The 13,354-nt window shown below is 50.8% G+C and overlaps 1 protein-coding gene across 1 annotated transcript in view; it reads left to right on the top strand.

Annotated features, from left to right (window-relative positions):
- The window catches only part of exoc3l1 (exocyst complex component 3-like 1), a 93,828-nt gene extending 92,914 nt beyond the window's left edge, over positions 1-914 (top strand). The window contains exon 12 of the mRNA XM_070896712.1: positions 728-914. Coding sequence (XP_070752813.1) covers positions 728-914 — 187 coding nt within the window. The remainder of the gene's footprint in view (positions 1-727) is intronic.
- Positions 915-13,354: the final 12,440 nt, after the last annotated feature.

Raw genomic sequence — 13,354 nt, 5'->3', positions numbered from 1 at the left:
CGGGTTGATATCGGGGGCGTTGTACACCGGCGTGATGCTCCCGGGCAATACTCCTCTACGCCGCCGGTACCGGTGCACTCAAATTGCCGAGCGGCGCAAATACTGCTGCTCGCAGTTGCCAACTCTTTAGCGCCCCTGTTCTGACCCTCGCGAGGGGCGGTATCCCAGAGAATTTCCAGCCCCTGAAGATTGTTTCCGGTAAGATAAAGAGCCGAGTGCAAGGGAGCAAAAAGTAGAAATTATCCCGGGAATCATTGTTAAAAAAGTTTAAATTGTCCTTGCACCTAACCGGGAGCTGCTGGGCAGATTTTTAATTTGACTCAGCCAGATGTGTTAGAATGCATGTTCCAAGGTTCGCATACATTTGAGTTGATTATAATAAATTTGGCTATGATTAAGAGTGACAGAAGGGTGACTGAACATTGCTGGTAGATCTCCCATTGGGTTAGGGTGTGGGTAGCAACGTACACTTTACATACAGAGAAGCCAACTGGCTGCCTTGATAACGTAAGAAATAGGAGCAGGAGTAGGCCATTTGGCCTCTCAAGCCTGCTCCACCATTCAATCTACTGGAACTGCCATTTAATGCTTCTGTGAAGATATGTTAAGCATAATTAATGATGAATAATAATGAATAAATCTAGTCAGGTAGATGACATCAGCAGACACTTGTGTAGACTGTTTCTGTTCCTTAATAAGGAAATTATTTCACGGTTTTCTCTTCCAGCGATGAGCATGTTTCAGTACTGCTGGATATCAGGGGAGACGTGTCACGAGAGATGCGCGGCACTGTGCTGGAGATGTTGGAGCAGAATTCACAGCCACCTCCCGAAGACTATCAGCCCATCTTCTCCGATATCCTGGTGCCAGCTCCCGTGCTGCCCTTCTGCCTTCCTGCTGTCAAATGCGGCTAGGTCCCCCAGCGCCATTGTGGACCCGGGGTGCACCTTTTCAAAGAATGCAGCGGAGGAAGAGGTCACCTGACGATGGCAGTCACCACGAGACAGTGTTTCACTGAGACTTGTGTCCACCTATGCCGTATATACTGGAGTCTTAACTGGGGGAAGGGTGTCCCAATACAGTGAAGCTATAATGGTTGGTAAAGCACTGGTGTTGGGCCATTAAATCTCCCGGCACGTACAGCAGTCTCTCCTATTTACAAAGCATGTTAAAGGTCGCTGGGGACATGTTCCCTCCATGGCTCAGTTGGTGAAGCCAAGACTATCCCATACATGCTGAAGGTCTCGGAGTCAGTGCTGAGTTACCTCAGCCAGGGTTCCCATGGCGGATCACTAGTCATTGCATTATCAACCGAAAGGGGGAAAGTGTGTGAACTGGCCCAGGACTGTTGCGGGGTTCAATTCTTGTCGAGCCAGGAGTGCTGGGTGGGGGGGTTTGTTGACAGTCTGGGCTTGTTTCCATGTCCCCCCACCCCCATTTTCCCACCCCACATCCCCTCCCAGGTGTGGTGTCTGTGCCGCCCAGTATTACCCCCGGCCCAGAATGGCCGAGCTGTAGTGGGATCCCCCTGCTCTGGGAATGCGGCTCACTGGCTAGAGTTCAGTGAGACCTGTGCTGAGAGTGGGCTGGGCCTTCTCGCCCCCCTGGGCAGCTGGACACTGCTCTCTCTCTAGTCCACCGCCCAACACTGAACCCAGCCCCCAGGATTTGAGGGCCCTCGCGTGAACGGCGATCCCGATGCTGAGTGAATGACTCCGGCTGTTGCCTGTAGTTTGAGGCCTCCGTCTATACCCAAGACCGGCTGATGTCAGCCCCCCTCACAGGGGCAATTGACCATCTGGGCCATGGAGTTAAAGGGGGAAGTTAATGACATGGATGCAGGCTGTCAAACAAAGTGTTATTTCAGAAAAAGACACCCAACAAGCGAATTTGCTTTTAAAATCGGGATATCTTTTCGTCAGACATTTTACGTTTAGATGAGTAGATCATCCCATGCATCGGGGCTCCTCAACCTGTTGAAGCAGGGGCTTGATCAAGGTGTCACCTAGAGTTGGGGGGTCACATATGATGGGACTCTTTGGGGTTGGATTGACTCTCCATTAAACTCCACGTCCAACACAATCACTTCCTTCTCACACGTGTTACTGGAGAAGCTTTCTCACACACTCCCGGTTTTATAATGTGAGATCGGGGCTTCGTATTTACATCAGCATCTTCCCTCTAATTGAACCATCTCATGGCTGCCCCATCGAACCTGGTTATGAGCATGTCCTCTGTAATACACTGCTTGCACACTGAAAATCTTACGCTGCTGTCAGAGCTAAGTCTTCGCACCTCACTGCTCTTAACCCCAGCGAGTTCTGCTTCCTGCTGGGTGCTCTATAGTTGCCGTCGCACGTCGTGGCACTTCAACGGCGCGCAAACATTGGGACCTGCAGGACAAAGGTCTTCGCTCGTGTGTCCGATATCTGCAGTCCATGAACCCGACCGGCCTCATCCCACTTTCCACGGTCCCAGGACTATCGTGTTTCCTGGGGCAACTGAGGAAAGCTTCTGGTTCCGACGCACTTTTGCTTGTGTCTAAGCCATGTTTATTACTGCCTGAAATAAAAGCACAATGGACTCGGACGCTGAGAGTATGGTTCCATTCTTCAACAAATCTAAAGGCACAGGCTCTGCCGACTAATCGAATGTTTCATACAGTCTGCAAAAGGGAACTCTGCAAAGTTGTAATGGTGTAATATTTTGTACACTTATAACTGTATCTGGCCATGGAATACCCACTCTTTAAATTGCATCAAAACTCCCGGCACAGCTCAGTGGTCCATGTAGGGCTACGTTTGCTTAGTCTGAGCTTGTTGCTTTTAGGAATGTATTTAACTTGCATGTTCAGCAATATCTTCTACTTGGGCAGTCCCCGGAGTCGAGGATGACGTGCTTCCACACTAGCATGGGTTCTCAGGTGACTGAGGAGACCAATGCAGGATCTAGTCTCTGTCACAGGTGGGGCAGACGGTGGTTGAAGAGGCGGGTGGGTAGGGTGCCTGATTTGTCGTACGCTCCTTCCACAGTTTGTACTTGACTTGCTCATGCTCCCGGCGAAGAGACTCAAAGTGTTTGGTGCCTTCCCGGATGCTTCTCCTCCATTTTGAGCGGTCTTGGGCCAGCTATATAGTATATAGTATTAGGCAGTCCCTCGAGTCGTGGATGACCTGCTTCCACACCAAAAAGGGATGAGTTCAAAGATGTTTCCATGAAGGACCTGACATTCCAGGTCCTGAACTACATCTGAAGGGTGGAAGATGCCTGTGCGTGGATATTTTTAACGTGTGGTGGCTGTTGCACACCAGCCACCACACGGGCTTGACAGAGCTAGGTCTTGGTCCAGTGGCAAGGATTAACCAGGACGACTGGAGACCTGCTCTGCTGCACAGAACTAGTGCGCGCACATATCGCAGTGTGGGCTGGTCAGTGCTGCCCCTGGCCCCATTATTGTTGTACGCTCCCCCCCACCCCCGTTCCTGGACCCGACCCCCGCTCCTCGAGCCCTTCCCCCCCCCGCTCCCCGATCCCCCTCCCCAAGTTCCATGACTCCAACACCCGTGCTCCTCGACCCCCCCCTCCTTGACCCCGACCTCCCCGACCCCCCCCCGCTCCTCGACCCCGACCCCCCTCACTCCTCGACCCCGGACCTCGACACCCCCCACCCACTCCTCGATCCCGAACCTCCCGCTCCTGGGCCATGACCCCGATGCGCCTCGGCCCCGAACTCGTCTCTCCTGGGCCCTGACCTTGCTGCTTCTCTACTGCTCACTGCCTCTCCTCCAGCACCTGGGTCCCGACCCCGCCGATGGTCCTGCCCACGCTCCAATCAGCGACCTGGATTTTGGTGACGTCAATCCAGTCACCCTCCTCGAAGCTGTTGCTCTTCTAGACCAGCGCGCACTGTTCCCTGCCATGGCAAGCTCCTCCTTTTATCTCTGATCTGCCATCGATAGTGTTCTCTCGCAGGTCGGGGGTTGCCAGGTATACACCTTCTGATGCATTACACTTTCCTGTACTGAAGTGTATGTGTGTGAGTGTCTGCCTGGGACCCCTACCCCAACAACAGGCGTCACCTTCAGGAGAGGAGGAGGAAATAAAAAAGGACCAAAAATGTATAAAGAAAGTCTTGCATTTATATAGCGCCTTTCATGACCTCAGGACATCCCAAAGAGCTTTACAGCCAAACAAATACTTTATAATTGTAACGAAAAGGTCATTTACCTGAAACATTAACTCTGTTTAACATCTGTAGTGGGGAAAATGCTTCAAACTGTCATTAAGGAAGAAATAGCGGGATATCTAGATAGGGATAGTGCAATCAAGCAGACGCAGCATGGATTCATGAAGGGGAAATCATGTTTAACTAATTTAATGGAATTTTTTGAGGATATAACGAGCATGGTGGATAGAGGTGTACCGATGGATGTGGTGTATTTAGATTTCCAAAAGGCATTCGATAAGGTGCCACACAAAAGGTTACTGCAGAAGATAGAGGTACGCGGAGTCAGAGGAAATGTATTAGCATGGATAGAGAATTGGCTGGCGAACAGAAAGCAGAGAGTTGGGATAAAATGGGTCCTTTTCGGGTTGGAAATTGGTGGTTAGTGGTGTGCCACAGGGATCGGTGCTGGGACCACAACTGTTTACAATATACATAGATGACCTGGAAGAGGGGACAGAGTGTAGTGTAACAAAATTTGCAGATGACACAAAGATTAGTGGGAAAGCGGGTTGTGTAGAGGACATAGGCTGCAAAGAGATTTAGATAGGTTAAGCGAATGGGCTAAGGTTTGGCAGATGGAATACAATGTCGGAAAGTGTGAGGTCATCCACCTTGGGGAAAAAAACAGTAAAAGGGAATATTATTTGAATGGGGAGAAATTACAACATGCTGAGGTGCAGAGGGACCTGGGGGTCCTTGTGCATGAATCCCAAAAAGTTAGTTTGCAGGTGCAGCAGGTAATCAGGAAGGCAAATGGAATGTTGGCCTTCATTGCAAGAGGGATGGAGTACAAAAGCAGGGAGGTCCTGCTGCAACTGTACAGGGTATTGGTAAGGCCGCACCTGGAGTACTGCGTGCAGTTTTGGTCACCTTACATAAGGAAGGATATACTGGCTTTGGAGGGGGTACAGAGACCATTCACTAGGCTGATTCTGGAGATGAGGGGGTTACCTTATGATGATAGATTGAGTAGACTGGGTCTTTACTCGGAGTTCAGAAGGATGAGGGATAATCTTATAGAAACATTTAAAATAATGAAAGGGATAGACAAGATAGAGGCAGAGAGGTTGTTTCCACTGGTCGGGGAGACTAGAACTAGGGGCACAGCCTCAAAATACGGGGGAGCCAATTTAAAACAGAGTTGAGAAGGAATTTCTTCTCCCAGAGGGTTGTGAATCTGTGGAATTCTATGCCCAAGGAAGCAGTTGAGGCTAGCTCATTGAATGTATTCAAGTCACAGAGAGATAGATTTTTAACCAATAAGGGAATTAAGGGTTATGGGGAGCGGGCGGGTAAGTGGAGCTGAGTCCACGGCCAGATCAGCCATGATCTTATTGAATGGCGGAGCAGGCTCGAGGGGCTAGATGGCCTACTCCTGTTCCTAATTCTTATGTTCTTATGTTTCTCTCCACAGGTGCTGTCTGACCTGCTGAGTGTTTCCAGCAAATTCTGTCATTATTTCAGATTTCCAGCCTCCGCAGTGTTCTGTTTCTGTGCTGTATAACTGTAGTCACTGTCGTAATCGAAGTCAGGGTTCCATTCCAGTGACCTCTCACCCTCGGCCCAATTTACACAACCATCACGTCACTGTAATTGGTAAGAGGGACATCTCCCCTGCCCACCCCAGATTCAACCAGAATTGAGCCCATTGTAACCCTCATACAAGCACTGTCCAGCAGGGTCACTGGATCGTGGCCAGGAACAGGAACCCTGCCTGACTCTTTCCCCTCCCTACCATGCAGTGTCCCTCTAACTCCGTATAGACCAGCTTCCCAATCTCAGCTTCACAAGAGCCTGAGGCGAGGGGGATTGGCTAATTTTACAACACTTGTGTCCATCCAGCCCTTGGAATTTTTAAGAAATAGGTGCAGGAGTCGGCCATTCGGCCCCTCGAGCCTACTCCACCATTTAATAAGATCATGGCTGATCCGATCTTGGACTCAGCTCCACCTCCCTGCCCGCTCCTTATAACCCTTGACTCCCTTATCATTCAAATATCTGTCAGTATCTCCACTTTAAATATATTCAATGATCCAGCCTCCATAGCTCACTGGGGCAGAGAATTCCACAGATTTACAACTCTCTGAGAGAAGAAATTCTACCTCATCTCTGTTTTAAATGGGCGGCCCCTTATTCTGAAACTATGCCCCCTAGTTCTAGATTCCCCCACGTGGGGAAACATCCTCTCTGTATCTACCCTGTCAAACCCCCTCAGAATCTTAAATGTTTCAATAAAATCACCTCTCATTCTTCTAAACTCCAATGAGTATAGACCCAACCTGCTCAATCTTTCGTCATAAGACAACCCCTTCTCAGGAATCAGCCTCGTGAACCTTCTCTGAACTGCCTCCAATGCAATTATAGCCCTCCTTAAATACGGAGACCAAAACTGTGTGCAGTACTCCAGGTGTGGTCTCACCAATACCCTGTGCAGTTGTAGCAGGACTTCTCTGCTTTTCTGCCTCTGGAACCCCCACTGCCAGAAATGAAGAGAGTGAAGTCCAGGGGGAAAGGAAGAGATAAAGATGGACAAGGTGAAGGTGAGAAATGGTTGAGAATTGGAAGCTCAGTCAATGATGTCCTCCCAAGTCAGAAAGCAGGAGACACCAGAACACAGTCATCAACGTAACAGAGGGAGGGGGTGTGGGGGAGCTGAGTAACATGAGAACAAAGAGCGCTCCAAGGTATCCAACAAAAAGACAAGACATAGCTGGGATCCAGGCAGATTCCCATAGCAACGCCTCTTATCTACGGAAGTGAGTGGAGATAAAAGAGTTGTTGAAGGTGAGGACATGTTGAGCCAGGCAGATGAGGGTGGTGGTAGGTGGGAAGGGGGTTGCTCGGGCCACTGATCTGGTTGTTGGGAGTTAAACATTGGTTCGTTTCCAGGGAAACGGGGCCTAGTTGCGAACTTTCTCCACGGATACCCTCCTGACTCATCACAGAGCGCCCAAGTGCTGATTATCCGAGCAAGGGTCGCCAGTTCTCCCAGAGTGCCCCACAGTCTCCAGTAATCGAACATTAATCTCCAGCATGCTGCTGCCAATAATTCAGGAGAAAAATCACAGGGGCATTAAAAAAATTGGTGCATATTTTTCATTAGTTATGAAAATATTGGAGAAGGTTGAAATAAATGGCTGTTTAATGGGGCAGGGTGATTGGAGACAGGAGGTCATGTGATCAAACCTCTAAAAACACAGCGGACTAGAGTTGGTAACCCTGCTCACTCACTCACTCAGTGCTGCAATCGGCCGCTCCCTCCTGCCTCAGCATACAATCAGGGAGCAGCCTTTCCTTCTCTTCCAGACCCAGGCCCGCATACTTACAAAACGGGTCAAGCCCACACCTCAAATGCTCGACACCCTTGCCCAATGCACACCACAACATAACCTGGGCCTTTCTACACATAGATAAAAGCAGCTCAAAGCCCCGCTTCGGGCTGAGGGCCGGTCGAGTGGGAAAACGGGCAGCGAGAGAAAGAGGGCGAGAGAGAGGGGGAGCGAGAGGGCAAGAGAGAGGGAGAGAGAGAGAGAGTGAGGGTGAGGGCGAGAGAAGGCGAGAGAGAGCACGAGAGGAAGGGCGAGAGAGGGGGAGGGAGAGAGAGGGTGAGGGCGGGAGAGAGGGCGAGAAAGAGGACGAGAGAGGGCGAGGGCAAGAGAGAGGGTGAAGGCGAGTTAGGGCGAGAGAGAGGGCGAGGGCGAGAGAGAGCACAAGGGTGAGAGAGAGGGGGAGAGAGAGGACGAGATTGAGGGTGAGAAAGAGGGGGAGAGAGAGTGCGAGAGAGAGGGCAAGTGAGAGGGGGAGAGAGTGAGGACGAGGGTGAAAGCGAGGGCGAGAGAGAGCGAGGGTGAGAGAGAGGGCGAGAACGAGGGCGAGTGAGAGGATGAGGGCGAGAACGAGGGCGAGTGAGAGGATGAGAGCAAGGACGAGGGCAAGAGCGAGGGCGAGGGTGAGAGAGAGAGCAAGAGCGAGAGAGCGGGCGAGAGAGAGAGTGAGGGACAGAGCGAGAGAGAGGGCGAGGACAAGAGAGAGGGCAAGGGCGAGAAAGCGAGGGCGAGAGAGAGAGCACGAGAGAGCAAAAGAGAGTGAGAGAGCGAGCACGAGAGAGTGAGAGAGCAAGAGAGAACGAGAGAGAGTGAGAGAGCAAGAGTGAGAGAGAAAGCGAGCAAGAGAGAGAGCGCAAGAGAGTGAGAGAGAGTGCAAAAGAGAGAGAGCGCGAGAGAGAGTGAGAGCACGAGAGAGAGCGCAAGAGAAAGCAATCATGAGAGAGCGAGAGAGAACGAGAGCGAGAGAGAACGAGACAGCATGAGAGAGAGAGAGCGAGTCAGAGAAAGAGCATGTGAGAGCGAGAGTGAGAAAGTGAGATAGAGCGAGCTTGAGAGTATGAGACTGAGTGAGAGCGAGAGAGAGAGTGCGAGAGAATGAGAGTGAGAGAGCAATCATGAGAGAGAGAGCGTGCACAAGAGAGTGAGAGAGCAAGAGAGAACTAGAGAGAGTGAGAGAGAGAGAGTGAGAGAAAGTGAGATAGAGCGAGCATGAAAGAGAGTGTGAGACTGAGAGCGAGCAAGAGAGTGAGAGCGAGAGAGAGTGATAGTGAGTGAGAGGGAGAGAGTGAGATAGTGAGAGAATGATAGAGAGCGAGAGAGTGAGTGAGAGGGAGAAAGTGAGAGAGAGGGACAGAGCGAGCATGAGAGAACGAGAGAGCGAGTGAGACAATGAGAGTGAAAGAGAGAGAGTGAGCAAGAGAGAGAGAGAGAGAGCAAGCGAGAATGTGAGAGTGAGCGAGAGAATGAGAGAGAAAGAGAACAAGAGAATGAGAGAGAGTGAAAGAGAGCGAGAGAGAGTGAGTGAGAGAGAGAAAGAGAATGAATTAGAGAGTGAAAGCGAGACCAAGTGAGAAAGTTAGAGAGAAAAAGAGTGAGTGAGAGTGAGAGGGTGAAAGCGAGAACAAGCAAGAGAGTGAGAGAGAGCACCAGAGAGACTGCGAACGAGAGAGTGAGAGAGACTGAGAGCGAGAGAGCGAGAGCGCGAGAGAGAGTGAGAAGAGCAAGAGAGAGAAAGAGAGTGAGTGAGAGAGCGAGAGAGTGAGTGAGAAAGAGAGTGAGTGAGAGAGAGCGAGAGAAAGTGAGAAGGTGAAAGAGAAAGCGTGAGACAGAGCACGAGAGAGACTGAGAGCGCAAGAGACTGAGAGCGTGCGAGAGTGTGAGAGCATGAGAGAGTGAGAGCGAGAGAGTGAGAGCACGAGAGAGTGAGAGCGTGTGGGAGAGCGAGAGAGTGCATGATAGAGCAAGAAAGTGTGAGAGAGTGAGAACGAAGGAGTGAGAGAGCGAGGGAGAACAAGAGAGTCAGAGAGCGAGAGATAGAGTGAAAGTGAGAGAAAGAGAGCACGAGAGAGAGCACGAGAGTGAGAGTGAGAGAAAGAGAGCACGAGAGAGAGCGCGAGAGTGAGGGAGAGAGCACAAGAGAGAGCGTGAGAGAGCGAGAACACGAGAGAGAGCGTGAGAGTGAGAGTGAAAGAGAGCGCGAGAGAGAATGAGAGAGAGAGAGAGCACGAGAGCATGAGAGAGTGAGAGGGAGCACGAGAGAGTGAGAAAGCAAGAGAGAGGGAGTGAAAGTAAGTGAGTGAGAGAGTGTGAGTGAGTGTGAATGAGATAGAGTGAGAGTGAGAGTGTGAGTGAGATAGAGTGAGCGTGAGAGAGCAAGTGAGAGAGTGAGAGCGCGTGAGATAGTGTGAGGGAGAGAGAGTGAGAGTGTAAGGGAGAGAGAGAGCAAGAGAGTGAGAGCACGCGAGAGAGTGTGAGGGAGAGAGAGTGAGAGAGAGAGTGAGTGAGAGTGAGAGAGCGAGCACGAGAGAGTGAGAGTGAGAGAGCAAGTGAGGAGAGAGAGTGTGAGCGAGCATGAGAGAGTGAGAGAGCGAGCATGAGTGAGAGTACGAGAGCGCAAGAGAGAGAGAGACACACAGTGAGAGGGTGAGAGAGAAGGCGAGAGCGTGATAGGGAGAGCACGAGGGAGCGAGAGAGAGAGAGCACGAGAGGGAGAGGGAGAGCGAGAGAGAGAGCACAAGAGAGATAACGCAAGAGAGAGCGAGAAAGAGTGAAAGAGAGACAGCGCAATGGAGAGAGAGAGCGCGAGAGAGAGCACGAGGGAGTGAGAGCAAATAAGAAAACACGAGAGAGAGAGAGAGTGAGAGTGAGAGAGAACGTGAAAGAGCATGAGAGAGAGAGCACGAGGGAGAGTGAGAGCGAGAGAAAGTGAAAGAGCGCGAGAGAGAGAAAGCACGAGAGAGTGAGAGCGAGAGAAAGACCGCTAGAGAGAGAGCACGAGAGAGTGAGAGAGAGCGCAAGAGAGTGGGTGAGAGTGAGAGCGAGAGAGAGAGAGCACAATGGAGAGTGAAAGTAAGCGAGAGAGAGTGAGCAAGAGGGAGTGAGTGAGAGAGTGCGAGAGAGTGAGAGCGAGATAGAGTGAGTGAGAAAGAGCAAGTGAGAGGGAGCAAGAGAGAGTGAGAGAGCAAGAGAGAGTGCGAGGGAGAGAGAGAGTGAGAGAGAGCACGAGAGAAATAGAGAGATAGAGAGTGAGAGCGAGAGAGGGTTAGCGAGCATGAGAGAGTGAGAGAGCGAGAGAGAACGAGAGTGAGAGTGATCGAGAGTGAGGGAGAGAGAGTGAGCGAGCGAGAGTGAAGAGGAAGAGTGAGAGTGAGAGTTCGAACATGAGAGACTGAGAGAGCAAGCACAAGAGAGTGAAAGCGCGAGAGTGAGCGAGAGAGCTAGCAAGAGAGAGAGCGCGAGAACGAGAGATTAAGAGCAAAAGAGTAAGAGAGAGAAAGTGGGAGATAGAGCGAGAGTGAGTGAGAGGGTGAAAGAGAGAGTGAGAGAGTGAGGGAGAGCGAATGATAGAGTGAGAGAATGAGAGAGGGTGAGAGCATGAGAGGGTGAGAGAGAGCAAGTGAGTGATAGTGAGAGAGAGAGAAAGAGAGTGAGAGATAGTGAGAGAAAGCAAGAGAGAGAGAATGAGAGTGAGAGAGCATGAGAGGGTGAGAGAGAGCAAGCGAAAGATAGTGAGAGAGCAAGAGAGAGAGTGAGAGAGAGAGAGCAAGAGAGAGAGTGAAAGAGAGTGAGAGAGACTGAGCAAGAATGAGAGCGAGCGAGAGAGTGAGAGAGAGAAAGAGAGTGAGAGAGAACGAGAGAGGGTGAGATGGTGAAAGAGAGAGTGAATGGGTGAGGGCGAGCAAATGATAGAGTGAGAGAATGAGAGAGGGTGAGAGAGAGCAAGCGAGAGATAGTGAGAGAGAGAGAGCAAGAGAGGGAGAGTGAGAGAGAGCGAGAGAGAGAGAGAGTTAGAGAGAGACAGAGAGCAAGAGAGAGAGAGAGTTAGAGAGAGAGAGAGAGACAAAGAGAACATAAGAGAGAGAGAAAGAGAGTGAGGGAGAGGGTAAAAGAGAGCGCGAAGGAGAGAGCGAGCGAGAGAGAGTAAGAAGGTGAAAGAGAGAGTGAGAGTGTGAGAAAGAGAGTGAGAAAGAGAAAGCAAGAGAGTGAGTGAGACAGAAAGAGAGTGAAAGAGAGAGAGAGAGTGAGTGGGAGAGACCGAGCAAGAACAAGCGAGTGAGTGAGAGAGAAAGAGAGTGAGTGAGAGAGCAAGAGAGTGAGAGAGCAAGAGAGAATGAGAGTGAGTGAGAGGGTGAAAGAGAGTGCGAGTGAAAGAGTGAGAGAGAACACGAGAGAGACTGAGAGCGAGAGAGAGAGAGCGCAAGAGAGTGTGAGAGAGAAATAGAGCGAGAGAGAGAAATAGAGCGAGAGTGAAAGAGTGAGAGAGAGAGTGAAAGAGAGAGCAAGAGAGTGAGAGCGTGCGAGAGAGTGAGAGAGAAATAGAGCGAGAGAGCGAGAGTGAGAGATAGAGAAAGAGTGAATGAGAGAATGAGAGAGAGAGCGAGAGATAGTGAGAGAGAGAGAGCAAGAGAGAGAGAGGGAGAGGGAGCGAGAGAGTGAGAGAGAGCTAATGAGAGAGAGAGAGAGTGAGGGTGAAAGAGAGAGCAAGTGAGAGAGTAAGGAAGAGCGAACGATAGAGTGAGAGAATGAGAGAGGGTGAGTGAGAGAGTGTGAGAGAGCAAGAGATTGAGGGAAAGAGAGTTAGAGAGAGAGAGTGAGAGCGAGAGACTGAGCGAGAGAGAGAGACCGAATGAGAGAAAGAGAGTGAGTGAGTGAGAGAGAAAGAATGAGTGAGAGAGAGAAAGAGAGTGAGTGAGAGTGAGAGAGAAAGCGTGAGAGTGTGAGAGAGAGAACGAGAGTGAGAGAAAGAGAGTGAGAGAGAGAAAGTGAGAGAGTGAACGAGAGAGTGAGAGAGAGAGACTGAGCGAGAGTGAGAGAGCGAGAGAGAGAGAAAGAGCACGAGAGAAAAAGCGAGTGAGACAGTGAGAGTGAGAGAGAGTGAAAGAGAGAAAGCAAGCGAGAGTGAGAGAGAGAGCATGAGAGAGAGAGAGAGAGAGAGAGAGACTGAGCAATGAGCAAGAGTGAGGGAGAGCGAGCGAGAGAGTGAGAGAGAGAAAGAGAGTGAGTGAGAGAGAGTGAGAGGGTGCAAGGGAGAGCGAGCGAGAGTGAGGGAGAGCGAACGATAGTTGAGAGAATGAGAATGAGAGAGTGAAAGAGTGAAAGAGAGTGAGAGCGTGAGAGGGTGAGAGAGAGTAAGCGAGAGATAGTGAGAGAGAAAGAGAGCGAGCGAGAGAGTGAGAGAGCGAACGATAGAGTGAGAGAATGAGTGAGGGTGAGAGAGTGAGAGTGCGTGAGAGAGAGCAAGCGAGAGATCGTGAGAGAGAGCAAGAGAGAGAGAGAGCGAGAGAGGGAGAGAGAGCGAGTGAGAGATAGTGAGAGAGAGAGAGAGAGTAGGGAAAGAGATTTAGAGAGAGAGTTAGAGAGAGAGAGTGAGCGAGAGAGACTGAGCGAGAGAGTGAGAGCGAGCGAGAGAGTGAGAGAGGGAAAGAGAGTGAGTGAGAGAGAGAGTGAGATGGTGAAAGAGAGAGCGAGCGAGAGAGTGAGGGAGAGCGAACGATAGAGTGAGAGAGTGAGAGAGCGTGAGAGGGTGAGAGAGAGCAAGCGAGAGATAGTGAGAGAGAGAGAGAGCAAGAGTGGGAAAGTG

The sequence above is a fragment of the Pristiophorus japonicus genome, chromosome 13, assembly GCF_044704955.1.
Source record: "Pristiophorus japonicus isolate sPriJap1 chromosome 13, sPriJap1.hap1, whole genome shotgun sequence".
Classification (NCBI taxonomy): Eukaryota; Metazoa; Chordata; class Chondrichthyes; family Pristiophoridae; genus Pristiophorus; species Pristiophorus japonicus.
This window is presented reverse-complemented; position numbering and strand designations above follow the sequence as displayed.